The 26,577-nt window shown below is 60.5% G+C and overlaps 6 protein-coding genes across 6 annotated transcripts; all 6 read left to right on the plus strand.

Moving 5' to 3' along the window:
• Positions 1-1,611: 1,611 nt before the first annotated feature.
• LPMP_120210 (hypothetical protein) lies at positions 1,612-4,905 on the plus strand (the record flags this gene model as incomplete). Its single annotated transcript, XM_010698700.1, has 1 exon — positions 1,612-4,905. The coding sequence occupies one exon, from the start codon at positions 1,612-1,614 to the stop codon at positions 4,903-4,905; it is 3,294 nt and encodes a 1,097-aa protein (XP_010697002.1).
• A 1,868-nt stretch (positions 4,906-6,773) lies between these two features.
• Positions 6,774-7,859, plus strand: LPMP_120220 (proteasome regulatory ATPase subunittcc1l8.3, putative; the record flags this gene model as incomplete). The annotated part of the gene is made up of 1 exon (XM_010698701.1): positions 6,774-7,859. One exon carries the CDS (start codon positions 6,774-6,776, stop codon positions 7,857-7,859), a length of 1,086 nt encoding a protein of 361 aa, XP_010697003.1.
• Positions 7,860-8,644: 785 nt separating this feature from the next.
• On the plus strand, positions 8,645-9,532 carry LPMP_120230 (hydroxyacylglutathione hydrolase, putative; the record flags this gene model as incomplete). Its single annotated transcript, XM_010698702.1, has 1 exon — positions 8,645-9,532. One exon carries the CDS (start codon positions 8,645-8,647, stop codon positions 9,530-9,532), a length of 888 nt encoding a protein of 295 aa, XP_010697004.1.
• Positions 9,533-10,728: 1,196 nt separating this feature from the next.
• On the plus strand, positions 10,729-15,462 carry LPMP_120240 (hypothetical protein; the record flags this gene model as incomplete). Its single annotated transcript, XM_010698703.1, has 1 exon — positions 10,729-15,462. One exon carries the CDS (start codon positions 10,729-10,731, stop codon positions 15,460-15,462), a length of 4,734 nt encoding a protein of 1,577 aa, XP_010697005.1.
• A 448-nt stretch (positions 15,463-15,910) lies between these two features.
• LPMP_120250 (hypothetical protein) lies at positions 15,911-18,001 on the plus strand (the record flags this gene model as incomplete). The annotated part of the gene is made up of 1 exon (XM_010698704.1): positions 15,911-18,001. The coding sequence occupies one exon, from the start codon at positions 15,911-15,913 to the stop codon at positions 17,999-18,001; it is 2,091 nt and encodes a 696-aa protein (XP_010697006.1).
• Positions 18,002-21,729: 3,728 nt separating this feature from the next.
• LPMP_120260 (cysteinyl-tRNA synthetase, putative) lies at positions 21,730-24,072 on the plus strand (the record flags this gene model as incomplete). The annotated part of the gene is made up of 1 exon (XM_010698705.1): positions 21,730-24,072. The coding sequence occupies one exon, from the start codon at positions 21,730-21,732 to the stop codon at positions 24,070-24,072; it is 2,343 nt and encodes a 780-aa protein (XP_010697007.1).
• Positions 24,073-26,577: the final 2,505 nt, after the last annotated feature.

The following is a 26,577-nucleotide window of genomic DNA, read 5'->3' on the forward strand; positions in this document are numbered from 1 at the left end:
TATCATTCTTATCCCCCGCCCTTCCTGCTACACTGCAGACGACGCTGCTGGCTACAGAAGCATCTCGCGTCTTTCCTGGCGCTAACGTCCTCCTGCCCTCTCGCCGTTTTACTGGGCCCACCGTGTCTCTTCTCTCCACGCTCTACAGCTTGAGTCTCCTCCTTCTCTTCCGGCACCATATCTGCCTCTCTCGTGGGCTTTCCATCGTCACTGTGGCTTTACCTCGCCCACATACATCACGGTCCTCCTCCCTTGTCTCTCGCTGCTTTCTTTTCCCGTGCTCCTACTCTCCCCCACTACGCCGTGTTTGGTTTGGTCCTGTTCTCTGGTGAGTCGGCGCCGTGCAGGAGCGTGTGGGGTGTGCGTCTCTCACGACATCCCCTTCTGTGTCTTCCACCTTGCTTCATTGACTAGCAGTGCGCATTGTTCTCTTGCTTCTTCTGTCTCTTCAAGCCTGTTCTCGAGTGAGTAGAGCTGACAGGCATCGCTGTCATTGTCCTCAACCCTACCCCTCAGCTGCGTGCTTCGCAGATTTGCTGTGGTGTTTCGCCAGGACGCCATTTCACACAAGGATGAACAGACGACCGCATCCTTTGCCACTTTGATCTCCCCTGTGTTATCGTGTGTGTCCGCGCCCAGGCGAGTCGTACTGGTATCCAAAGTCCTCCAAGCGTTGTTCTCAGCTGCAGACGAGAAGCCGTGCTCGGTAGGTGCTGTTTCATATAGACCGGGCGCACCCACCGTACATCGCACTTGTTCGAGCTATCCTGTCCCCCCCCCGTCCCTGTAGGTGCGGCTCTGTGTGTGTGTGTGTGAGCCCGTGTACTGGGGTAAAGCGAAGGTAGCCGCATTCGTGGGCTCCCAGCCGCTGCCTCTTTATACATCTCTTTCTACCTGCATTCGCCTACTTTAATTGGCCCTACAACACTTTCGTTTTTCGCACTGTTAGGCAATCGTGTCTCTCCCTCCTCTCCCTTCCTCATCTTTGCATTCACCCCCGCTCAGGCACGCGCAGCCCTGCCAATCTGTCGTCGCTTGTATGCTTGGCCACGTGTCTCTCTCTTAGCTTTCTCTTCTTTCCTTCATCATCACTGGTATCTCTCCACCCACCACTTCCGTACTCGAGTCATCGTGACTGATCCTGCTCCTGCTGCGGCATCTTCTTGAGTGTTTCCTGTTCTTCTACCTCCCTCTGTCTGGGTGCCGCATCGCTTTACCTCCTCACCCGCTCCCGCACACACACACACACACACGTTGTTACTGCCCAGTGAGCTCCTGCAGTGAAGCTTCAGCACCTCTGCTGCTTTCTCTCTGATTTATTTGCTGTCGCCCCGTGTGTGCTCGCCGCAGGAGCCGAAGGGCAACACGCGCACATCGTTGATCTCCCACTTCTCTGTCGTTATCGGCTTCTTTCCTCCACCTCTTATCCTGCCGCCTCGTGTCTTGCGCCCCTCAGAAGCGTCGGATCGACTTTGTCTCCTGATCGACTCCGTACGCCTCGTTGACTTGCTTGTCGCTCAGGTCTGATTGGACTTCTCTGTGTCTTAGTTTCTGACATCTGCTTCCCCTTTGTAGCCGAGTTCGAGGTGACCGTCTGCTGCTGCTGCTGCCATGCCGCTGGCGCAGTCGTCATTCCCCGCCCCGCCTGACTCAGACGGTGGCAGCAAAGAAGGTAAACCCGAAAAGGCCAGCATGACACCAGAGCGTAGGACGCAGGAGCGAATGTGTTCATCGTTCACCTCTGCCAGCGCTCTCACAGGTACTCCTGGTGCCTCTGTAACCACTTCAGGGAGAGGCAACAAAGACTGTGAGGCTGAGCGCATCGATGCCGAACACCACGCTGTGTCAGACACACAGGATCATGAGCCCCTGCTGCACCAGATGTCGTCCTCGACAGACATTACCGACTCTACATCGTCACTCCTGCGACCCCAGCTATTCACCCTCCTCCACGGTGCCGGCACCGCAAGAACTGCTGCTGGAGACGGCGCGAGTAGTAGTGTGGTGAATCCAATTCTCGCGCCGATTTCCTCTTCCACACCCACAACGGCGGTGTCTAAGGTGAGTGCGGGGCCGCTTGGCACACCCTCGTCTTGCCAACAAATTGAACCACAGCTGAGCTGTGACACGAGTACCGCTGCTGCTCTAAACAGCAGCAGCGCAACGACTCCCCTAACAACCGCTGGCGTCTCCGCATGCGTCCTGTTCTTCTCTTCTCCCAGGGGCCGGAATCTCTCTAACGTTAGTCACCGCCTCTATCAAACCTTCTTCCTCTGGGCTGACGCGGCGGCATCATTGGCGGCGTCCTCGTCGACTCGGACGACCCCGACAGAAAAATCCCGCGTACTGCCGCCGCTGAGCAGCAGCAGCACTCGAGCCGGTCATGAAGATGCCTCAGATGCTGGCGCCGCCGCAGCGGTGGGGCATGTGGAGGCAGAGGGCCGATCAGAGTCGACGGGAGTCACTGCGCCACTCCTTACCTGGGTGCACCCCGCCATTGAGAAGCGGCGACCGGCGGGTACTGACCTGCCTGATGATGGGACAGCAGCAGCGACCGCAGCAACGCCATCCGTGACTCGGCAAAGGCAGGCAGCGGGCGTCGGCTGCAGCGATGTCGTCCCTCCTCGCAGTGTTGCGAGCTCTCTAACTAGCTGCTCTGTCACTGCTGTCACGCAAAGTGGTCCTCAGGCGAAGGAAAGCAAGAGCCACACCTTTACCAAGGCTACTGCAACGCAGGCGCCGTTGTTGCTGGAGTGCGAAGGTGCCGGTTCCTCCTCTGCTCCGGTCACTGGCTGCTCCCCAACAGAAAGCGGTTTGCCTCCTGAGGTATCGTCGCAGCACACCGATGAGAGCGAAAGCAGCTCGTCCGATTTGAGGTTTTCATCCACCGCTTCCCCCAGCATGCACCTCGCGCGGTACACCATCACGGATGCGGAGCAGCGCAGTCGCCCATCGGAGAGGTCAGGCCATGCGGGTAACCCTCACGACCATGGCGACTGTAGCCGCGACATCAAACCAGGAGGGAGCCGCGACGATGGGACGAAGGAACGTAGGCCTAACCACGACCACAATAGCGATCGCCACGGTGCGGCGCGATCGAGGGACGGGGATGTCGCGTATATCACCATGTCCTCTCTCATCACCCAGGTGGCCGTGCCTCCAACTGTCCATGAGGTGCTTCGTAACGCGAATGCCACTAAGGAAGAGCTGTGGATGGCACTGCGAACGGCCTGCCAGCAGTGTGAGTTGCTTCAGCGTCGTCTCGCACGAGCTGAGGGAGCACTAGGAAAAGGAGAGGAAGGTGAAGCGACTGAGGACGAGGAAGGGGCGGCGGATGAAGAGGGTGCGCTCACTAACACCACAGCGCACCGACGCCGGTGCCGCCATGTGGACACGCCCTCAAAGAAACCCTTGCGCACGCACACGGTAGAGGAAAAGAAGAAAGCTACAAATAGGGGCAACACTGTCAAAGTCGTGAGCGCGGCGCAGAGCAGAACGTCAAGTACGCAGGCCGATTCAGCGCAGATGCCCAGCAGTACCGCTCCACCGACTCCTACACAAACGAGCCGCCAATCCAGCTCTGGACACCAGGCGCGGAAGCGCTTTGCAAAACCTGTCCCTGCTGCGGCATCGACTCCCCCAACTTCGGCATCTGTCCTGTTCAGCGGACGCACAAGTACTACCGCCGTGAACCTCCATGGCAGAGGCTATTGTGGTAACAATGATGCGTCGTCAGCTCTGCGCAACCGCGTATCGGAGGCGATTCGCCGCTTCGAGGCAAAGCGCAAGGCCCCACCGCACTCTCCGCGCGTGCGCCAGTCACCCGAGATGCACACACGCCCTGAAATCTGCGGCTTGGGTAGGCCAATGAACTCGCGTGATGTCACGAATGGTTCGCAGCTTTCTCGTGCATCAACTGCCTGCAAAACTGTGCGTGATCCCCAGCACTCGCCGCACATGGAGAGCGGCAGCTCTCGAAGTAGTTCTGACACAGGCGCAGCGTCGTGGTGTGTATCGAGGAGCGGAAGCGCCAATAGTTTAGGCGAGGCGCCTGTCTCCAGCGGCAGCGGGATCCTGATGATGCCCGAGCAGCCAGTCATCGCTGGATTGGAGGCGCAAGATCACGTCGCTCAGCGCGGCTGTAAATCCACTGAGCGAGTGCAACCGTCACCGAAGCGGCAGAAGTCCCGCCACCGCCATCGTGAGGCGCCGTTGTTGTCAGTCAACTTAGTTTCCGCAACGCAGGATGAGAGCGTCTGCTCCAACGGTCCGGCTGCCGCCACGGAAAGCCTGACAGCACTCTCCGGAGCTGCAGGCTCCATCCCGGCCACCTGGCCGTCATACGGTATGCAGGCGTTCTGCAAGGGTAGTAGAGGTGCGGAGAGCCGCAACGGTGGCCCACGTGCGGCCTGCAGCCCCATGCAGCTGAGCACAGCGCGGCGTCAGTCCGGATGGGCGCAACCGACGAGCGCCAACGGTGCCTCGGCAGCGGTTATTGCCAGTCTGGTGACGCCTCTCAGTGGTGCATTGCCTGCTCTGCACCCCTCCATTGTTTCCAGACGCTCGCCCACTCTACGCCCCACCCTCCAGAGTGGGGAAAGCATCTCCTCTGAATCAGCACGGTTGCGGCAGCATCCTTCGCCGAAGGCGACTCCCTACAGGGCTGCCGCCGCGCGCGTCTCGTATCACACCACTCAGAAACAGCAGCGTACGTCTCCTCAATCGCGCAGCCCCAAGACAGCGGCGCTTCCAGCAGCCTCTGCAACGCTGGAGATGCTCAAGCAACTACAGCAGGAAGACGCGCCGGTCCCGCCCGTCACCAGTGACGATCAGAAGGCAGCGCTGCGCCAGTGGAGACGCGAAGCAGCAGTAATGAAGGTGAAGGGGTCCGCGCCAACGTGCTAGGCGACGCGGAAGCCTCGCGCAATGCGAAGTAAGAGCTTCTCTTCATGGGTAGGTGCTCGTCTCTGCCGTGGGGAGGAGGGGGGAATGTCCACAAGCACGAGCCGGCATCTTCGGCACTGTTTCTTACGTACATTGTTTGCTCTACTCCAATTCATCAAGGGGGGGCGGCCCTCCATTCCAGAGCTACGCGCCGAACGCCTGCTGTGATGGGCCCCATCCTCTCTCCCCTGTTTGTCTTTGCTTACTCGGGTTCGTTTTGTCCTTTGCTTTGACTCCCTACACACGCACACACAAACTCACCCTTCCCTCCCTCTCTCCCTCCGCTCGCCCCTCACCTCAGGCTTTCACGGTGCCACGTCCCTCGACCAGCCTCGCACGTCGCCTGCACGGCGCTCTCTATTCCCCCCCCCCTCTCTCTCTCTCACCACTTTGCCCTCTCCTCGCACTTTTATTTGCTGCGGCGCAGCACTGCCCGTCTGCGTCCTCCGGTGTTGCCCTTCTCGTCTGTAGAGAGTCGTCGGCTACAGACCCGCCTCCTCCGCCCGCCCCGCCCTCTCTCCTTCATTGTACGTTGCGCGTGTCTGTGCGCTCATCTTCTCCCTCCCACATTCCTTTGGCCTTCACATCTACGCTGTGCTGTGTCCGTGGGTGGGCCCAGTCGCTGTGGTCGGGCTACCCCTTCACCTCCATGCGTAGAGCGGCCTGCCTGCCAGTGCCCCCTGTCGGCGCGCCTAACGCCGGGCTTGGACGGCGGCTTTGAAGCGCTTTTTCTTATTTCCCTCCGGTGTTGCGTCTCTCCATCTCTGGCTGTCCCTCCCTCCCTCTCTCTCTCTGTGCACCACTTCGCTCAGTCTCCGTGGGCTTCTGCGTGTGCGCTGGCACGGATCGATGTAGTGTGTTGAGCTCGCATACTCGGGTACGCTCTTGCACTACCAGAATACTCTGTAACGCTAAGAACAAGAGTTGTGCTATCAAAACGTATGGAAGTGGGGGGACGGAGGGAAGCGCATCACCCTCACCGCCCCCCACCTCCACCACCACTCATCATTGTTCGTATACCAGCGTGACAGGCTTCGGCGGGCAGCTCGTAGCGCTGCTGCAGCAACCGTGACGAAGGCCCCTCCCTACCCCTCCACCGTTGCTGGCTGAGGATGGGCCTACACAGGCTGACTCCAGTGAGCCTGTGCGCGGGCAGAGGAGCAGAGTCTGCAAGAGTGGCACACCGCATGCGCCACGCATGGACGTCGTCCCACAATCCTCTCATTCACAACGCACTCGCTCACTCTCTCGCTCACTCACTCACTCTCTCCTTCGCGCACTCCTCGCCAATGAGCACAATTCCCCCTCTCGTCGCGCCTCGTCTTTGGCACCACTGCACCGCACCACACGCAAACACGCCACCCACGCACGGGCAGCACGTGTGATTGCCGAACTACACCCCCGTTGATTTGATTGAAATACATTCTCTCTCGCTCTCTCCCTCTGTTTGGTTGCTCCGACCGGCTTGTTTTCCGAAGGTGTTCATCGGCGGTGCATCCTCGGGTCGCCGCTCTCTCTCTACCTCTACCTCTCTCTCTCCCCCCTTTTCGCTCTCTGGGCGCATCCTATTAGGAGAGCAAAGAGTGAGAGAAGACGCGTGCTGGCACTGTCCTTGTCGGCATCTTCAATCTATCAAAGGTCAGCAGCTGCCCCTCACTGAAACCTGCTCTAGAGTAACAATGGCCACCCTCAGCGTCGCATCCGGGTCGGCGACGAGGACCTCCGCTCTTACCGCCAAGAAGATAGAGAAGAACGCTCACACGAATCGCTCTCTCTTCGAGGAGTACGAGCAGCTTAGCAAAGATATCAAGCACACACAGCTGAAGACGATGATCTGCAGGACCGAGACGCATCAGCTGATGAAGGAAGAGAGCGCGGCGAAGCAGGAGGTGAAGCGCATCCAGGCCGTGCCCCTCGTCCTCGGCAACTTCGTCGAGGCTGTGGACAGCGTGCGCGGCATCGTGAGCGGCACGAGCGGCTCACAGTACTTTGTGCGAATCCTCTCTACCCTCAACAAGGAGCACCTCAAGCCGAACGTCAGCGTCGGCCTGCACAAGAGCAGCAACGCCTGCGTGCAGCTGCTGCCGAGCGAAACAGACGCAACGATCACGCTGCTCAATTCGAGCGACAGGCCCGACGTCACGTACTCAGACGTGGGTGGCCTGGACATGCAGAAGCAGGAGATCCGCGAGGCGGTGGAGCTGCCGCTGACCCACGCGGGCTTGTACGAGCAGATCGGTATTGACCCTCCCCGCGGTGTGCTGCTCTATGGTCCGCCCGGCACCGGCAAGACTATGCTGGTGAAAGCTGTGGCACGGCACACGAAGGCCTCCTTCATCCGCGTTGTCGGCAGCGAGTTTGTGCAGAAGTTCCTCGGCGAGGGCCCTCGCAAGGTGCGTGACGTGTTTCGCCTCGCCCGCGAGAACGCGCCATCGATCATCTTCATTGACGAGGTCGACTCCATCGCGACCAAGCGCTTTGATGCCCAGACCGGTGCCGATCGCGAGGTGCAGCGTGTGCTGGTGGAGCTCCTCACCCAGATGGATGGTTTTGACCAGACAACGAACGTGAAGGTCATCATGGCCACAAACCGCTGGGATACGCTGGACCCCGCGTTGCTACGCCCTGGCCGCCTCGATCGCAAGATTGAGTTCCCCTACCCCGATCGCCGCCAGAAACGCCTTGTATTTCAAGTGTGCACATCGAAGATGAACCTGTCGCCGGAAGTGGACCTCGAAGACTACGTTACGCGGCCGGAGAAGCTGAGCGGGGCTGATATCCAGTCAATCTGCCAGGAAGCGGGTATGCTGGCAGTGCGAAAGAATCGCTACGTCATTCTGCCGCGAGACATCGAGAATGCGTACCGTACGGTGATCAAGAAGACGGGAGAGGAGACGTACGACTTCTACTCGTGAAGATCGCGTGGCTTCTTTGTCTGGGCACAGGGGTCGCACCCTTGACGCTCCTTATTTCCCCTCTCCCTCCTCCCCCCCCCCCCCACACACACACACACTTTATCTTCTTCTGCCTTCTCCCTCCCTTTGGGGCGCAGGTGTGGCCGCTGTGTTCGGCCTTGCAGCCTACGCATGTGTGAGTGTCGATGTCTGTTAAGTTGTCTCCCTTGGTGCGTCTGGGCGCTTCGCATGGTGATGTGTGTCTCAGCGCTCGCAGCTGGCAAACAGAAGAAACGAAAGGTAAAAGCAGCGACGAAGCTGAACAACACACTCGCGGATCGCGCGCTCGGCATGGGCGGCTCCACCGCGAGGCATCTGTGGGGGGAGGGGAGGGGGGAGGAGCTTCTATGGGCAGATGCGCATCCCCACATACACGTCTGGGCTGCCCCGCGCTACGGCGGACTAGTCTGTCGCCTGCGTGCATCGACTACACCTCCCTCATCTCTCGTGGCAACTGTGTCCTTAGGAGGGAAGTCTGGCAAGTCGCTTCTCTCATGCCTCGCTGCCCCACTCCCGGCCTCTTCCTGTATGCTTCCGTCCCTGCTCACCCGTACCTTGAGAGCCCTTCTCCCTTCCCATCATTAATGGCTGCCCCTCCCCCCTGCCTCCTCCTCTCGATCTCGCTCTACTCGCTCCACCACTTTCGCCGCCTACACAGGCTCTTTCTTCAGCGCCTCCCCACTCTCACCCACGCACTCAACACCCGCGCATATTTACGCAGAACTGTTCAGGTACTACCTGGCGTCATGCGCAACTACTACACGAAGAAGTTCGGCTCCACCTTCTCCGTCACGGTGGTGCCCACCCTTAAGGATAACTTCTCCTACCTGATCAACGATCATGCCACCCACACGCTCGCGGCCGTGGATGTGAATGCCGACTACAAGCCCATTTTGAAGTACATCGAGGAGCACCTGAAGCAGCAAGCTAACACCGGCGTCACGTACAACTTCCGCGTCATTCTTAGTACCCACAAGCACTGGGATCATTCAGGTGGCAACGCGAAGCTCAAGGCCGAGCTAGAGGCGATGAATAGCTTGGTGCCAGTGGTGGTGATCGGCGGTGCCAACGACGACGTCCCTGCTGTCACACAGCCAGTCCGCGAAGGCGACCGGGTCCAGGTTGGAGAGCTCTCCGTTGAGGTAATCGATGCGCCGTGCCACACCCGCGGTCACGTACTGTACAAGGTGCACCACCCGCAGCACCCCAACGACGGTGTCGCCCTCTTCACAGGCGACACTGTGTTCATCGCCGGCATTGGCGCCTTCTTCGAGGGAGACGAGAGGGACATGTGCCGCGCGATTGAAAAGGTGTACCACATCAACCAGGATAACAACTACGCCCTCGACGCGGTCACCTTCGTCTTCCCCGGACACGAGTACACTGCCGGGTTTATGAATTTCTCAGAGAACAAGTTCCCTGACCGTGTCGGTGACGACCTGTCGTTCATCCGGGCACAGAAAGCAAAGTACGCGGCAGCCGTGAAGAAGGGCGATCCATCGGTGCCGAGCTCGCTGGCAGATGAGAAGCGGCAGAACCTCTTCCTGCGCGTGGCTGACCCGGCCTTTGTGGAGAAAATGAATCAGGGCAACATGCAAGAGCTCATGCTGCACTTGTACAACGCCTGTGACTGAGCACCGACTGCAGCGCTCTCTGTGCGTTTAGGAGGGAAAGGCGGACAAGGGGCACTGTGGCAAAGCTGCGCGACAGCGAACAGCGTCACACGGTAGGCTCAGAGGGCTCTCCTCAGCAAGGCACCGGGGGAGCGGGGGGAAAAAGAAGGTAACTGGGAAAAATTCGTTTAGCAGTCGGTGTGCTCGAGCGCGGAACCGCAGATGCGCCTCTGTGCTGGTGCGGACAAGGCCTACAGCAGTGATATCAGCAGCGCTGCTGCGTCGTTGTCTCGGCTGCCATCGGGCACCGGAAGCGGAGGAAAGAGCAGTCTGGTGCGAAATCTACCACACCCCCTCGTTCTCGCCCTCCACCGACTCACGGGTCACTCCTCAATCTTATTCACCTCACGTCCTCCGTCCCCACTCAGCCCACTCACACATACCACAAGCACTCGTACCCAAGCACGGCGGTCTTTCCGCTCCTCCCCACCCCCGCACTTCCCCGCATACACGAAGGTGAAGGACGAGGAATGCCGGGCTACAACGGCTCTCGCTGTTTTCTCGTCTTTGGCGCACGCGGCGCGTGGCGCGGTGGGGGAGGGACTTCCGGCGCGTTGTGTGCCACTTTGACTGAGGTAGGGAGGAGGTGTGCTCGTCTTCGCTTCCGGGACGGCACCTGCGGGATTTAGGCCTTCAGAAGTGGACACGAACGTGCGCGCTGGCGATGTCCTCAGTGGTCGTGAGCGTGCGACGCGAGTCTCACGTGAAAAACAAAATCGAAAATAGAAACGTAAACCTCCTTCTCCGTCGCTCTGGTGTGGTGTTTGCACACACCGTGCAGGTGCGCGTGTGTGCTGGTCACTCAAGCACGCCAACCCTCCTGCTGCTTCACATTTTGCGCGGCGTTCTCTACCACCCTCTCCGCCTCCCTGCCTCCTCCCCCTCCCCTCTTCCTCTTCATTCATCACGTGCACGCACAGCTCGAACACGCGCGCGTGCACGTCGACACGGCAGACACACGCGGAAAAGGCTCGAAAAGGGGGGAGAAGGGGAGCGACTGGCCAAACAAAACCCGCGCGCCCTCCGACACAAAGAGTGGCCCCAAGACGCACAGCGCAGCGCACGTCAAAGTCATCAGGACTCCGCTCGAATTACGCTGCCGACAGTGGTGAGACTCCGTAGAGAAGCCGCCCCAACTTATTTTGCCAATTCCCGTCATGAGCGCCAGTAGTAACCTTGAAAAACTGCTGCCTTCTCTCTATGAGTTTCTCTCTGTTCACCCGTCAGATGCATACGCGTCGGCTTCAGCTGCGCCGACCCAGCGATCCGGTGATGACCTTTACCCTGGCTGCAGCAGTGACAACGGTCGCAGCAACGCCACAAGTCCCTCAGCCATCTCCTCTTCCTCGCTCGGATCTGATCTGGCATGCGCGACTCCAGCCATCATCGTACAGAGCTATACGCGCTGGCGGCGGTGCATCACCGTGTGGCGAAGGGTGATCGGCAATGACAGCTTGTTTCTCACCGTGCTTCTGCACGCGGGCTGTCTGTGGTGCCCCAACTACGCAGCACTCTATCGAGCGAAGCGCGACATCACCACGCGGGCCCAGCAACAGCGCCGGTCTGCACAAGCAACCCCTGCCTCAGAAGACAAATTTACATTGGAGGTTGGCAGCGCAACCCTGGAAGGAGAACAAGGCGGCCTCGTGCTGCGGCCCTGGACAGCCGCCACTTCCGATACACCACACAACAGCCCTGTCAAGCGGCGAAGCAAGCGCGGCGGCAAGGTGGCAGCAGAGGCAGCTGCGCACTCCATCAGCGTCCTGGCAGCGGCAGTTGACGTGCATGCGGAGCTGGCCGCCATGTGCCCCGCAAGCGTGTGGGCGCTACATGTACTGCATTTTTTGAGGGTGGAGGAGGTGTGCACTGTGCCCTGCTGCGGTAGCAAAGCGAAGTCGGTGCGACACGGTAATCTGACCAGGACAAACTCTGAGACTTCCTCATACGCGTCCTGGTCCCCTCATGGGGACAGCGGCGACTCCAGTGAAAACGAATTCAGCAGCACGAGCAGCAACAGTCGTACCAGCCGAAGCGGTAGCCGCGACTCCCACAGCAGCATAGAGAACGCGCGGGCAAACAGTGATCGGACGAGTGACGCGGTCGATGGCTGCATTGCAAGTGGGCGGAAACCAGCGGCTGGTCGAGGATGGGGTGGCGGGCGGCGCAGAGGCGGTCGCGGCGATGGCGGCGGCAGCGGGCAGCGAGGCATGAAGCGGCAGAATAGACCAGAGCGGGCGGAGCGCCACCTCGCATCCAGTACGAGTGGTGATCGCACGAGGCGGCGCCGCCGCGACGGGGAGCGAGCTTGCGAGGGACGTTTGCCATTCGATGCGTCCTGGACGAAATGGGCAGCGTCCTCCTCGCTGCTTCCTAAACTGTCGAAGAATGAGGGCGATGGAGGGGGTGGCGGAGACAAGCACCTCCGCAGCACACTCGCGGCTGTTCTCTCCGTGCTGCAGCAGCAGGAACAGCAACGCGTCTCTGCTCGCCTCCGTGATGGGACAGTGGACGGCGATGTCGGGGAAACGAATGATAAGACACCGCATGGTAAGGGCGAGGGGTTTGGCGCAGGGTACCGCACCTGTGACTGCGGCAACAGCACTCTCAATGGAACATCCGCGACGGCTGAGCAGAAGCATGCACTGCTGCTCCGCGCCACCATCACCCTCGTAAGCGAGGAAGAACCTCTGGTGCAGCAGGTGGCGACGGCGCTCGTGGACGAGTGGCTCGATCTCATGTCGGTAGAAACCTCCACTCCCCAATCACGCGTGACGACCACAAGCGCACCAACAGAAGTGATGGGGGAGGTGACAACTCTCTCTGACGGCAGCGCGCCTCGCCGGAGGTCGGGACTCCCCAGGACACAGTCTTCCCCCTGCGCTGATGCCTCCGTGCAGGCGCTCCATCACCATCGCCTATGCGACGCACGCAACTACTGGCTCTCGTGTCTGCTGAAGATGGTGGCGTACCTCGATGGCGTGCACTCGGCCCTTCGTGAAGAGAACATCCACATGAGCGCCGTCCTCGCCCGTCAGGGCATCGCGCCGCAAGACGCAGAAGACATCTTTACCAAGTCACTGCCAGCCATCTTCAACTGTGTGCTTGTAGAAGAGGCTTTGCATAGCGCGGCCACCGCGTTGCCGGCTTCGCAGCCACGCACCTTCACAACGTGGGCAACCTCGCCCCTGCTGGCGTCCGCTTGCGGAAGTCCGGCCCTACGCTTGTGGATGCCGCCCCCAGCGCTGCTGCTGCCGTTTCACTTGATTGGGCGTGGGTCGGTGTTTGGGGTGTGGGTGCCTCCAGGCGTGGCGGCACGCCGAGGGTCGATCGACTACCTGCCTGCGCTGGCGTCGACGCGCACCTCCACCCGTGCGCATGGTCGCTTTGTGTCCTACGTCATCGATTCACACGGACTGCATCTCGGCACGGAGCCGTACTGCAGATGTGGGGCACTGGTGCCAGAGAGCAAGTCCGTCGACAAGGAGCGCCGCGGTGGGGTGGAAGCGCTGCAGTCATGCAAGCGAGCGTCTGTGGGTGTGAATGCACAGGATATGACAGCTCACCCTCGCCCTCCTAGGCATTCCTTAGGCCACTGCCGGCTAGGCTTTGCGGTGCGTTGTGCGGAGCCCGAATCGCTTCTCGGGACACACTACCTCACCTCGCTCGAGTATCTGCTTCCCGTCCTCCGTGTACCCGACGTGAAGAGCCAGCAGGCCGCCAACGGAGACCTCCCACGCGATCAGCTAGAGCAGCAACCTGCGCTACGGTGGTGGACGTGCACGCTGAACGAGACGGTCGGTACTCCGCGCATGGACGTCTACGCCTCACGCACGCTGCTGATGCTTCCGATACCGACTCAGAACACACTGGACAGCACCGCTGGCCATGCCGCAAGCTCAGCGCGGGTCGACGCCGGTACCACCACCAACACACTCACCGTAGGCGGAACGCACCACGCAGAGACTCGTGCGAAAAGTGGGCCGAGTGCGCTGGCGTCCTCGTCGGCAACGGTCGGAGCTCGTAAGCGGCCCCGCGGCGGATTCCACCGGGGGCCGACCGTGTCTGCGGAGGAGCAGGCGGTCCGGCGTCAACACCCGCTGCTCTACCATGCGATGCGCTTACAGCTACGCGCGGGGAAATTCGCGTATAAGGGAGGCAGTGGCGGCTCTGAGAGTGGCGATACTGAGCTCGTGCTGCTTTACGGTCATCCGCGCGGCGAGGAGACGACGACGCTGCGCCACATGGGCTTCACGGTACGGACTGGCAGTCACCACAGGCTGGGCCGTGGCGGCGCCGCCTTTGCCAGACGTATGGATCTACCTGCTGGGTCGTCCGTGACGGAGCTGAACAGTGGTGTCGGCGGCGGTAGAGGACGCCTCACCTTGTCCAGAGATGCGCTTGGCACCACGCTCGAGGGCATGTACCTGATCGCCCGCCGTGTACTGGGGCTGCAGGGCCTCTTTGTGTCCTCTGCATCTGCGCTCACTACGCCGGCAGCAGCAGCAGCAGAGGCACGCACCAGCGGCAAGGGGAGCCCTTCCGTCACTGGCGCTGCTGCACTGGGTGATGGGGACGCGTGTGCTTCGCTCAATGGCACTACAGTCACACACATGGCTGCCTCTACTCTCGGTCCACAGACGGAGAAGGAGGCCCTTGGCACCGTGGCAGCCACGCTTGCCCTTATGTGCCTCGTACTCAGCCATAGCCTGCTAGATGATTTGCTTGAGCAGCCGTTCCTCGTGCTCTGGACAACAGAGCTGGCGTCGTTTGTACTCGACGTGTCGCTGCTGATGCCGCGACCGCTCCCTCGATTGCTGAAGGCGGACGGATTTGCTCTAGCGCTTCTGCCGCAGCCGGCACAGTCGCTGCTCCTGATGGTGGGGCTGGCAGCCACACTGGTGACGCGGGAGGCGCACATGGCTGCTGCATCCAATCAAGGCAGCGAAGGGGGCGATGGCAGCAGTGGTGGGAGGGGGCGCGGCGCCGGCGGCACGTCATCGACGTCGACATCCACCATACCTCAGTCACATCCGTGGTGGTTCACCTTCCGTTCGACAGTGCTACGCGACACCGAGCTGCCGAGCTGCCTGTACAGTGGCGTCTGGCCCATCGTGGAGAAGGCCGAGGCCACCCTTGCCACTTTGCTGGCGGAGGCGCGGCGCGACACATCTGGCAATCGCCAAGCAAGTGACGGAAGGCACAGCCATCCTTCTCTGCCGGTAGGCAGCGACGGAGGAGAAGAATACGCGGGGGCAGGAGCCCCGATGCACGTGTCGGGCCGTGGTGGCGCAGGAGGTAGGCGGGTCCTGTCTCTTTCAGCCCCGTCTCCGCCCACGGCTGCGGGTCGCCAACCACCCGTGGATGCGCTGGGCACCTCATCATCGAAGAACCGTGACGTTACGCCTCACGGAAGCACCATTGATAGAGCCAACCCCTATGGCCACCGACTTCTCTTGAAGGAGTCTAGAGCAGGCGGCGCGCCTGGAGAGCTCTCTGTGAAAGCAACACTGAACCGCAACAGCAATGCAGCAGCGTGCGGAGCAGGCAGCGTCGTGTCGGCGGACCAGTCTTACGTACCCCGTCGACTCTGCGGGCACGCCGTCCTTTGCCAAGACGATGGCACCTGGAGTGCGGAAGCCGGGTCGAGCGACACCCACGCCGCTTCGAGAGCCTTGCCATTCGCCGAGGGGGTTCGCGTCGTGTCTGGCATTGAAGTGGCGCTGCTCAGGACGAGTTTGGCTCACGTCGAAGTGGTGTCGCCATTGTCGCGTATGTTCTCGCTCTCCTTGAGTGGTGTAACACTGCTGCCTCAACTAACCGCTGCCTTCGCCTCGGCGCTGTGGGTGTCCCTGGAAGCGGAGGAGATGTACTCGGGTACCAGTGCTGCGTAACACCATGGCAGTCGACGCCGCATGCCTTGAGGGTCATCTATGGTGGTGCTGAACCGCCTCCCGCGACCCCCCTCCTCCTCCCCCCTCTCTCATGCGTTCTTGAATAATCACAGCCACTAAAGAAAAGGCGCGGTGGCACCCCTCCCCCTCCTCCTCTTCCTCCTCATTTCAGCCGTGCCTCTCGCCGGCGAGCCGCCATCCTCCCTCCTCGTGGCATCCCTTCTTCATCACCGCCCACGCTGTTTGATTGGCCTCTTTCTCCTCCCCCTCTCAACTCGCTCGTCCCCCCTCTCCTCTCTTTCCTACAGGCACATCTCCACGACGCGTTTCTACGGACCCCAACGAGTCCCGTCGCAGTACGACAGGCACGCCTACGCACCGACAGCTCGTCATACACGAAGACGCTGGGCGAGGCACGACAACGGTGTACAGTATCTTCTCAGCCAGCATGGTCTTCCTGGGTCATTGTGCTGGGCACGTTGCGCACGTATGTCTCCTCGGCATCACAAGGCGGCTCTGGCGTCGGCTGCCGCGTCTGCCCATGTGCGCAGTGCTCTTAGCGCTGCTTCTGCTCTGTAGTACCACCGCTCTCGTCGCAGCCATCACAACCATCACGCCCCTCCTGAACATCACCCCCACCGACAAAGCCAACCCTGACGACTACTACAAGCTGTTGGTCGCCCAGGATGCTACCATTGTGGCCGGCAGCACCACTGCTCTTAGTAGCGACGGAATCGCCTATCCGAGGCTTAACATCGTTAAAGGATTGCGGTCCATCTTCAACAATTCGCGGGTGCCAACGCCGCTGAGCACTTCTACGCTGACGGACACCCCCCTGAAGACCTTCCCTGCTGACGCCCTGTCGGAGCTTCTTGTAGTGATGGCGCTCCTCTACCTCGACTCCACCAGCGCGCTGCCGTTCGCCCTCCATGCGCCGATCCCGTCCACGTACCTGCCGACCTCCTACGCCGGTGGCCCCACCCTCGTCAACCCGTCGTTTCCCAATGTGCCCATCACTCTCAACATGCTGCTGCTGCATGTCTCCTCTATCACCGAGACGAGCCTTGACTTGGGCACCGCAGCTGGGCCCTCAGGCACCGCGCCGAGCCTCTCCACTTTTGTCAGCTCCCTCCTCTCCGCCACGGGCGCGCCACTCTTCAGCGCCAGCCAGCCCGGCCTGTCTAGCAGCTACACCCACTCGCACGCCAACGTGGCGATCGTCGCCTACATCGTAGAGCAGGTCTTGGCGAAGTCGACAAACCACTCGACCCTCTCCGGCATCGGCGAGTTTCTCTTCGGTGTCGTGCTGCCACCGCTGCAGCTGTCGTGCAGCTTTTTACTAAGCCGCGACGGTCATGTCATCGGCACACCCGACCCCTTTCCTAACAGCTGCACCCGCCATGTGCTGAACTACGTCGCTCGCCAGGCGCTTAACCGCAGCGGCAGCGGCAGCCTGGAGAGTTATCCCATCCAGGCCCTGTACTTTTCCGATCACACGCTCTTTACGACCAGCGCAGACATGGCGAAGTTGACGACAGAGTTGCTGGTGCCGGGCGGTGTCTATCACGCTACCATTGGTGCCCTGATGCTCCAGAACGTGGTGGCGATTACAGCGCCGACAATGTCCTACACGGAGGGACGCGCAGCCGGTCTCTTCCTGTTCAGCGCGAACAGCCTGTGCGTTACGATGTACGCCGCCATCTCCTACAGTGGCAGTGCGCCGTACTGCCACTACAGCTCCTCAACAGTGTCCGACTCAGCACCGCCCTTCGGGCTGGTCGCCTCTGGTGGCATGAATGATGAACTCGCCATTCTGTGCGTCCCTGTCGTGAGCAACAAGAAGATATTTTGCTCCATCGCTGAGCTTTCCTTCTCCGACGCTGGCTGTCGCCGGACCAACGTGGCAACAGCGGGGAGCCGCGCCGTCGGGCTTGCCATGGTGAGCTTGGCGCGCTTGACGAGTGAGCCTATGCCAGTGAGTGTAGCCCCAAGGTCTCCACCAAAGACCCAAGCCGTGAGCGGAGGGTTCGTCGTCATTGGAGTAGTCGCCACACTCGTGGTTGTGATCGTCGCCTCCTACCTCACCGACTACTTCATCCAGCCGCCGCCGCCAGTGAAAACTATAGCACCGATTTCGAAGGGTCAAATCAACCTGCGGAGTGGCACCGCGCTGAATAACCCCAACGGCGACCGCGGCGCAGTGGACGGATCTGACAGACCCGTCAGCGGTGAGTTCCCAATGGCGTTTCACGAGAACGGTGGAAACGATGGCGGTGAGGAGCTGTACAGTGGGGCAGACGACGAGGTGCCGTACCTCATGCATAGCGGTGGCCCTGCTCGTGGCGGCTCGTCACTATGTCGGCATCGCCCGCTCCAGCGTCGGTACCGTGACAGCAGCGAAGTGAACTCGCCCAACGGCGGCTCCGACTCCAGTGGTGATGATTGCTGGGGCGATAGCCAGGACGGCACGGATCGCTTCCCCACAGGGTCACAGAGGCCCAACCCGAACGGCATTCTGCGCTTCGACGCCTACACGTAGAAATGCGGAAGCAGCAGTGGCCGTTGGCCGCAGACGTACGCCCCCTCCCCCCTTCGTTGCACGGCTTTGGATCTCACCGTTGTGGTTGTCAGGCGCGCCCCTCCCTTCTCTCTCCCCCCCCCTAACACCCTCGCATACACCGCACGCCAAAACTTCGTACACGCCTTCATTGTAGAACTGTAGACGGCTCAACAGAGACAAACACCCCTGAAAGTATTATCGATCTCTCCTCTGGGCGCGCGCCTCATGACCGCCGCGCCCCCCCCCCCTCCCGCCTTTTCCATGCAAACTTTCGCATGAGCGCGTGTTTCTCAGGGAAGCGTATGCGCCGCGTCCCACCTCACTGGCGCCGTCGTGGGGAGAAGTGACTGATCACGGGGAATGATCGCAAGAGATGAAGGAGCCACGTACGTCCTGTCAGCACGTCCTGCGCGTGAGCGTCGCACTTTGTAGGACATGGGGAGTTTAGAGGGGCAACACACACACACGCACATCCTCTCAGCATACACGAGCTTGTCGCTCTCACCCTCCCTGGGCCTTTTCCTGAGACTATTCACGCCTTTTGACCCCACTGTCCTCTCTTCCGCATCCTTCATGAGCGCACACCGCTGCGACAAGCCACCGAGAAGTTAACCAAACCTCTATATCGTATTTCTGCATGGCTCGTGCGCGTCTACCTCCGCCCACCCCACCTCTCTCCGATCTTAATCTGATCTTCATCATCGCACTCCCCCTCCCTCCTGGTGGTTTTTTGCAGCTGCCCTCCGTCTCCACTCGGCTGCTCCCTCCGTCCGACCTTCACTCAGATATGGCGCTCATAGTCGTCTGATGTCTCTTCTGCCCCCTTTCCCCTGTTGGACGCTCATCCCCCCTCTCTCTCTTGTCCGTTGACCTCGCCCTCCCCCCCCCCCCCCCACCCACCCCACATTGCACAGCACGGCTTGGACGCAACACGCAGCGGCGGCATTTCTTCGCTTGTTTAGCCCTAACTTCTCTCGTGCTGCTCAGTGCCTGTGTATATGGGATGGTCGTACTTCACTGAGCGAAGGAGTCGCGAGCTCCAATGATGCCGAGTAGCCGAGAGGTGGCGGAACGGCTTGGTGCCCTTCCGGATTACTCACAAAGTGTTGAGCTGAAGAGCGAATCTCTTAGGCTGGGTCGTTCGATGGCTGTCTTCGGGAAGACTCAAGCTCTCCCTGTGCTCTCTCTCTCGCGGGGATAGGCTTGTGTACGGATGGCCCGGCGTACTTCTTGTGCTTGAGTTTGCCACCCTCGTTTTCACGTCTCCCTCTCCCCTCTTTCCTGTTCGCAGCGCTGCTCCTAAGATTCAGGTCAAGGCACACTGAAGAGGTTTTACGCTGGCGTCGGGGGACTTTGGGCAACACAAGCGGAGCGCTACAACTTCCTCAAGGCCCTCGACCTGCCAGAAGAGCGCCTGCTTCCCGTCCCGCATGTCATCCCCAGTCTGAGCTGCGCACACGCGCCTCGTGGTGGAGGCGAGTCAGCGGAGACGGCGGCATCTCTCCCCTTTTTTTTCGCTCTTACAGAATTACGATGTGACGCGGGGGGCCGGGCGCCCGTGTGGGGCACACGCGGCACGCAAACGAGTGTGGCAGCGCCTCACGGAGGCGGAAGCCGAGTTTGCTGCATTGACGCGCCCTCTCCAAATCTTCTCTGAGAACGATGCCGGCTATCCACCGGCGCGAGCTGGAACGTGGGCGTGGGCCAGAGTGTGGCCTGAACCACCGTGGGCATCATCACCCCATCCCCTGTGGCGGCTATGGCCATGACTGGCAAGACTTTGGTCGCTGCAGAAGAGTCTCCGGAGGACGACCTCGTGGCAGCGGTGCGTCGCATCGCTGGTCGGATCGACGTGGCCAACCCTATCACGCCCCCATGGCGCGAGTCGCGGGCACGCATGGAGGAGGAGTCGTCGTTGGGTTTGGCTTCCGAGGCAAACACGCTTTTAAGAGCGGAGTGCATATGGAGCGAGAGGGGAGGATTGGTGAGCCGCCCTCTCCAGCGTCTTGCAAAGCTGACCGTGGTGCTGCGCAATCCAGGGCTCTCCATCCGGTCTTTGCGTCGATCCTGCCCCTTACGCTCCTGCATGCTGCACACCACCACCACCACCACCACTCCTTCCTCAACCCCGCGTGGGCGTTTTCGCTCGCGCGGGCGTGCAGAGGCAAACCTCGCTCCATCCACGGTGGACTTGGATGGGATGGCCCTCTGCTGTGCCTTAACGCCACGGCGCGTCTCGAGCTGCTCATGTTGGATGCGCAGCTCGTGCGCCGTACGTAGGCTGGTATGGCGTACAATCGCACCTCCTCCTACCAATGACGGAGGCAACGACGCGATTTGCTTCACAGCCACGTCTCTCGGTGGATGAGGTGCATACGCTCATCACTGTGCGTGGTGGGAGCATCGAGGCGGCAGCCCTACGTCTCACCTTCCCACAGCTGAGCGCATGGCTCTGCGTACCAGCAGACATGGGTAAACGAGTCGGATGACGCGAGACGTACTCGCACGAGGGCAGCACAGTGAGGCAATACTTTAACCCGCCCAGGGTTGCTGCGTCAGCCCATCCAGAGAAGACGCTGCCACTGTGCTGAGGGGCTGTGCTGACGACAGCCTACTTCCCCTCCTTTGCTGAATGTGCAAACACACAGCTGAATGGGGTTGGTGGCGTTGGGCGGGGTCTGCCGGTGGGCAAGCTGGGCGTGTGCCCACGCACGGTTGGCTCTACGCGCGGGGCATGGTGGTTGTCTTCTACATAGTGGGTTTGCTGAATCCCGCCGGCACGCTCTCGCGTAGCCTTGAGGAGTACGACCTCGTACCGTGGTCGTCTCTCATCCGCTCGTATGTGAAGTGCGTGGCGCGCTGTTACCTCCGAGCGGTACCCTTTCCCCTTGCTGTGCGAGGGCCGGAGAAAAGTCACCGAACGACTGTCGGCGGTGTGAAGTCAATTAGAGGATGACTGCTGGGTGGTCACTGCCTTAGCCACAGCAAGTCTTGTAACAAAGCGCAGCTGCGGGATCAGGGAGCACCGAAGAAAATTCCGGGTGAGAAGCATCCCCCGGCTGGCTCCGTTCGGCAGGAACCAAATGAAGCTCGCATGCTCTCTCTCTCTCTCTCGGCAACCTGCGTCGTATGTGAGATCAACCCTTTCCTTCATCCTCACACACACACACACACCCTCCTCTTGACGGCTTGCTACACGACAGTCAGCCACCAGCACTCGATCCCTCAGGCCAGCGTCGTACCAACTTGTATCTTTTGTTGTTTTGTTTATTTTAACTGTTGCGCCTCAGCTGACCGGATACGCGCAGCTGCGGCAGAGACGAAAACCCTACGAAAAAGTGAGGCTTGCGTGTTGTTTGATAGCGCGTGTCTGCGTGTGGACTTCCTCTCTTCTCCTTCTCTTCGGTATTTGCCCTCGAGCCGTTCATGGGCACCGCTGTTGCTGCACCAACCACAGTCACAACGCACTCGGCACCCTCTCTCTCTCTCTCTCTCTTCGCGCCCCTTCCTCCTCTTTTCCCAAACTGTTTCGCTTTCGATCCCCCGCTCCGGTGCCACCCGCATCTCGGCAGCCCCTCCGCGTACTGCGACCCGCCTTAGTCAGTGGCTATCAGAGACCTCTTGCGCACCAACGTGCAGTGCTGAGCCGCAGCTCCGTCGCCCTCGCGCCCCTCACCCCTGCAGTGCCGCGTTGGACCGCCACCGCGATGGGCCGCAATCACACTTCGAAAGTGGCAGCCGGCCTCGATGGCGCCAACCCAGTGAAGCGAGACCGCCACCCCGTGTGGTACCCACCGCTGAAGCTGGACGGCAACGGACTGAAGGTGATGAACTCACTGACGGAGACCCTCGAGGACTTCGCGCCGCGAGACGGTCGGGTTGTGCGGTGGTACACGTGCGGCCCCACCGTCTACGATCTCTCTCACATGGGCCACGCACGCGCTTACCTCACCTTCGACATCATTCGCCGTATAATGGAGGACTACTTTGGCTACTCTGTACTTTACCAGATGAACATCACCGACATCGACGACAAGATCATTAAACGCGCTCGCGTGGGCAAACTGCTGGATGATTTCAAGGAAGGAGAGCTGCACCGCAGCAATGTTGAAAAGCTCGTAGCGTTCACGGCTGAGGCTGTCGCCGCCGCCGAGAGTAACCTGGCAAAGCGCAAGGCGAAGCTGTCGGAGCCGATTCCCGAAGGCGCCAACAGCCGCGTCAAGGCGGACCACGAGGAGAAGATGCTGGAGTTGCAGCTAAAGGAGTCGCAGCTCGCTGAAACCAAGGAGAAGATCGCGGCAGCCAAGGACGACTTCGCTGCCCTGTTTGCCGCGGCCAGCGGCGTAAACGGCGATTTACTTGACGAGCGCAACGGCCACACCATCTCCGATCAGCAAATCTTTGAAGACCACGCTCGTAAGTACGAGTGTGCCTTTTTCGAGGACATGCAGCGCCTGGGTATCCGTGACCCAGACATCGTCTCGCGCGTCACGGAGTACGTGCCTCAGGTGGTGGAGTTCGTGCAGAAGATTATCGACAATGGCTTCGCCTATGTCGGCGAGACGTCCGTCTTCTTCGACACAGAGGCGTACATCAGGGCTGGCCACGACTACCCGAAGCTGAAGCCCGGCGGTGACCGCAACACTACCGAGGAAGAGATGGCTGAAGGCGAGGGCACACTTACGAAGGCCGTCGAGGGCGAGAAGCGCAGCTCGAACGACTTTGCTCTGTGGAAATTCTCGAAACCCGGTGAGCCGCGCTGGCCGTCCCCGTGGGGTGCTGGCCGTCCTGGCTGGCACATCGAGTGCTCCGTCATGGCGTCCGATGTTCTTGGAGAGAACATGGATATTCATAGCGGCGGGTGGGACTTGAAGTTTCCGCACCACGACAACGAGTGCGCGCAGAGCGAGGCGTGCAACCTACACAACCAGTGGGTGAACTACTTCCTCCACTGCGGCCATCTCCACATCAAAGGGCTGAAGATGAGCAAAAGCCTCAAAAATTTCATCACCATCCGCCAGGCGCTGGATGACCTCGGCGTCACGCCACGCACGATGCGGCTGCTGTTCCTCGCAAGTCCATGGTATAAGCCGATGAACTTCTCGGACCAGTCACTCGACGAGGCGAAGGAAAAGGAGCGTGTCCTGCGTGCCTTCTTCGGCAGCGTTGACATTGTCCTCCGCGCCGACAACTGGAAGGCCACGCAGGGCGTCAACACGTACGACCGCGAGTTGCTGGGCAAGTGCATCGAGGCGGAGGCAGCCGTGCACGCGGCGCTGCAGGACAACTTTGACACTGTCGTTGCCCTGCAGCAGCTCATGTCCCTGGTCGCGGCGACGAACCAGTACCTGCTGTCCGGCGAGCGACCGAGCGCAACGCTAGTGCGCAAGGTGGGGTGCTACGTGACGAAGATGTTCCGCGTCTTCGGAGTCGTGGAGGGCTCTGACGATGTTGGCCTGCAGAAACAGGGCTCTGGCGATGACGAGACACGCTTCATCGAAGTCATGAACGCCCTCGTGCGCTTCCGTGATGAGGTGCGCAATGCAGCTAAAGAGCAGAAGGCGGTGGCGGCCTTTTTGCCCTTGTGCGACAAGGTGCGCGACGAGTGGCTTGTCGACGCTGGAGTTCGGCTCGAGGACAACCCAGCTGGCCCGACAGCGTGGAAAAGCGACGAGCCCGCATTGCTTCGCAAGGAGCTGGCGGAGCGCCGAGCTCAGCAGGAGGGCGACCGCAAGAAGAAGCTGACAAATCAGGCGGAGACGAAGCGCAGGCTGGTGGAGAAATGGCGGCAGTTTGTCCACCCGCCGTCGGATTTCTTCCGCCGCCAGGACGAGAAGAAGTACACCGCCTACGACGACGTCACTGGCCTCCCGACGACGACTGCGACTGGTGAGGAAGTGAGCGAGAAGGAGTTGAAAAAGCTGAGCAAGGAGCAGGCCAAGTACGCCAAGTCATACGACGAGTTTGTCAGCAAGGGCGGTGTGACGTGGCTTCAGGAGCAGGAGGCAGAACTGGCCAGCATGGTGGCCGAGCTCGAAGACAAGAAATAGGCGTAGGTGGTAAAGTGCTCATCACTGGGCAAAGACGTCCAGCAGCGTCGAACGCATCCCGGTAACTGAACAGTGAGCACCCGAGGGAGGAGCACACCGCTGAAAGAGGGCGAAGGGTGCAGAGGAGGTGTGGATGTGAACCGACTCTGCTCCATCCTCGCTTCTCAACCCGTCGATCGGCCGCGAAGCCACGTGTGCTACGGAGGGAATTAATCAGGGGAGCGGGGGAAGGGTGGAGCAGTTGTTGGCGAGCAACGCATGTTCATCCGAGAGGACGGCGGCGGCATCGGCAGGATGCTGAACGTTTTTCTACGTCTCTCTGCAGTGGAGATGGTCTCATGTGCACAGACGCATCCGCACACACGAGGGAAGACGAGAGTCGGTTGTACGCAACAGTGGTGTCCCCTTCTCTTCACCCTACTCACCCCTCCCCCCCTCTCCTCCTCCGTTCTCCTCGGCCTCACACTCAGGCGCGCGTGTGGGTCTGCATGAATGCCCCACGCCCCTGAACGAGCCGAGAGGATGCGCTGTACTGCAGCAGGGCGCCTCTGGTGTTCCGCCTTGTGATACGCACGCTGAACTCGCTAACTTCCTCGTGTTTTTCTCTCGGCGCTGCGCTTCTTCTTTTCCCTGATGAGGCGGTCGGCGGCTTTATCGCGCCTTCTTCACTCCAACTCACCCATCATGGCCTACCTCCCCTCCTCCGTGCGCGGGAAGAGAGGGAGGGGGACACATGGTTTGAGTAGGGGGGCGTAGTGGAGGGATCGGAGGCTGGCGTGCAGCTCCTCATGAGAGAGCGCCTTTTGGGAACACGCGAAAGGAACGCAGGCGAAATCATCGTCGCGTCAGTGTGCGCGGATTTTTACGAAAGTGAGGGGACAAGGGAGGCATCAAGGCCGGCCGCTGTGTTGCACAGGGTGTTGCAAAGCTCCACACAGCGCACCCGGCGACACTGATGAGGGGAACGAGAACCAGGAAAAGAGGGTGTCATGTCCCTGCTGTCGCTCCTGGTGTTGCCTTTCAGGTGGTCTCTCAGTCTTCGGCTCCTACCCTCGCTCCCGCATCCATCATCAATGCAATTTCTCCAGCTCCGCCCCCTCCTTGACCTCAAACGCCTCCGTGAGTACCCACTCATGTATCCCCTCCAACGCACCTCGGCACACACTCTTCGCACACTCCATACAAAAGGTGCGACAACGAAAAGGAAAAACCCCCATGTGAACCAAACTCATCACCTCTGCACCGCCACCACCTCCACCCGTGCGGTAAGCGGCAACATGAACGGGACGCTACCAGGCCTCAAGCCTGGCCAAGGTGACTGGGCCATACGGGATGCCTTACACTGATGGCGTCTCTTGCCCAGGCCTGGCAAACATGACGGAGGCCTTCGAAGACGCCCGCGCGGCAGAGAGCTTCAAGCCATACGAAGCCCCCTCCATGGAGGATAAGGGCAGCGTGCCTGCGGTCCTGGGGGGGGGGGGGTTATCGGCTAGTACAGCAGAGCTGAGCGGGTGCGTGAACAATGAAGGTCTGAGAGCTGGCCGTCTTGCAGCAGACCAGCTTTCCTGGGGATAAGACGGCGATCTTGGCCGCTGCGAGCGACCCCCCAAACGCCGCTGAGGTGTCGAACAGGCCGGGCATGGCGAAATACATCACGTGGCTAACAACGCGAGTCGAAGGCGGGCAATGCGCTCTTCACGCACGACTGCGACCACGGCACGTACACTCACTCTCAGGATCCGTACGAACAACACGATCAGGCAATTTGACCCCCCCCTCCCTCCCTCCCTCCCTGGACAGCGCGCCTCTCCGTGGAGATGCCAGTGGGTCATCGTGCGCGTGGAGTGAGAGGGTACCCGCGCTGCTGACGGATGCCTAAAGCAAAGGCGAAGAAGAGGGGTAGGCGGGTCCTTTGAAAGCAACATCGGGCACAACTGAACAAGGGACGCACTGAAAGTGCTCGTGATGGTGATAGTGCGCGCATGGCGTTGACCATTTCAGACGCTGCGCACGAACTACCTTGGCTGCGTTCGTTCAGGTTCTAACGAGGAAAAGTAAGCCGGCTCAGAGAGGGGAGATGAAGTGGAAGAACGGAGACCCGCACAGCGGAGTGGAACTGTACAACGAAGGTGGACAGTGACGTAAGAAGAGCGAGGCTCTCTCCCTTCTATACGCTGGTGCCCCACATCCCACTCCTCTTCTACCACCTTCCCCCCCCCTCCCTCCCATCCCTCAAACATTTCGGGTATTACGGCCCTGTATTGCTCTACCAAACTGTGTCTTTCCTCGTGCTCTCCTCCCTTCCTCCTATGCCTTTAGGCTCGCCTTCGCGAGCCTCCCTCGACCCCACCTCTCACACAAAACTGTACAGTCCCTATAAACCTCTCTCATTCTTCCCCATGTGGGGCCCATGGCGCACGGGGTCATCCATCTCGTCCTCGCAGACGGCGTCAAGCAACAGCGTACGGGTCGTTGCACTCAGCGAGCCCCGTCGCGGTGGTAAGC

This window comes from Leishmania panamensis, assembly GCF_000755165.1.
Source record: "Leishmania panamensis strain MHOM/PA/94/PSC-1 chromosome 12 sequence".
Classification (NCBI taxonomy): Eukaryota; Euglenozoa; class Kinetoplastea; order Trypanosomatida; family Trypanosomatidae; genus Leishmania; species Leishmania panamensis.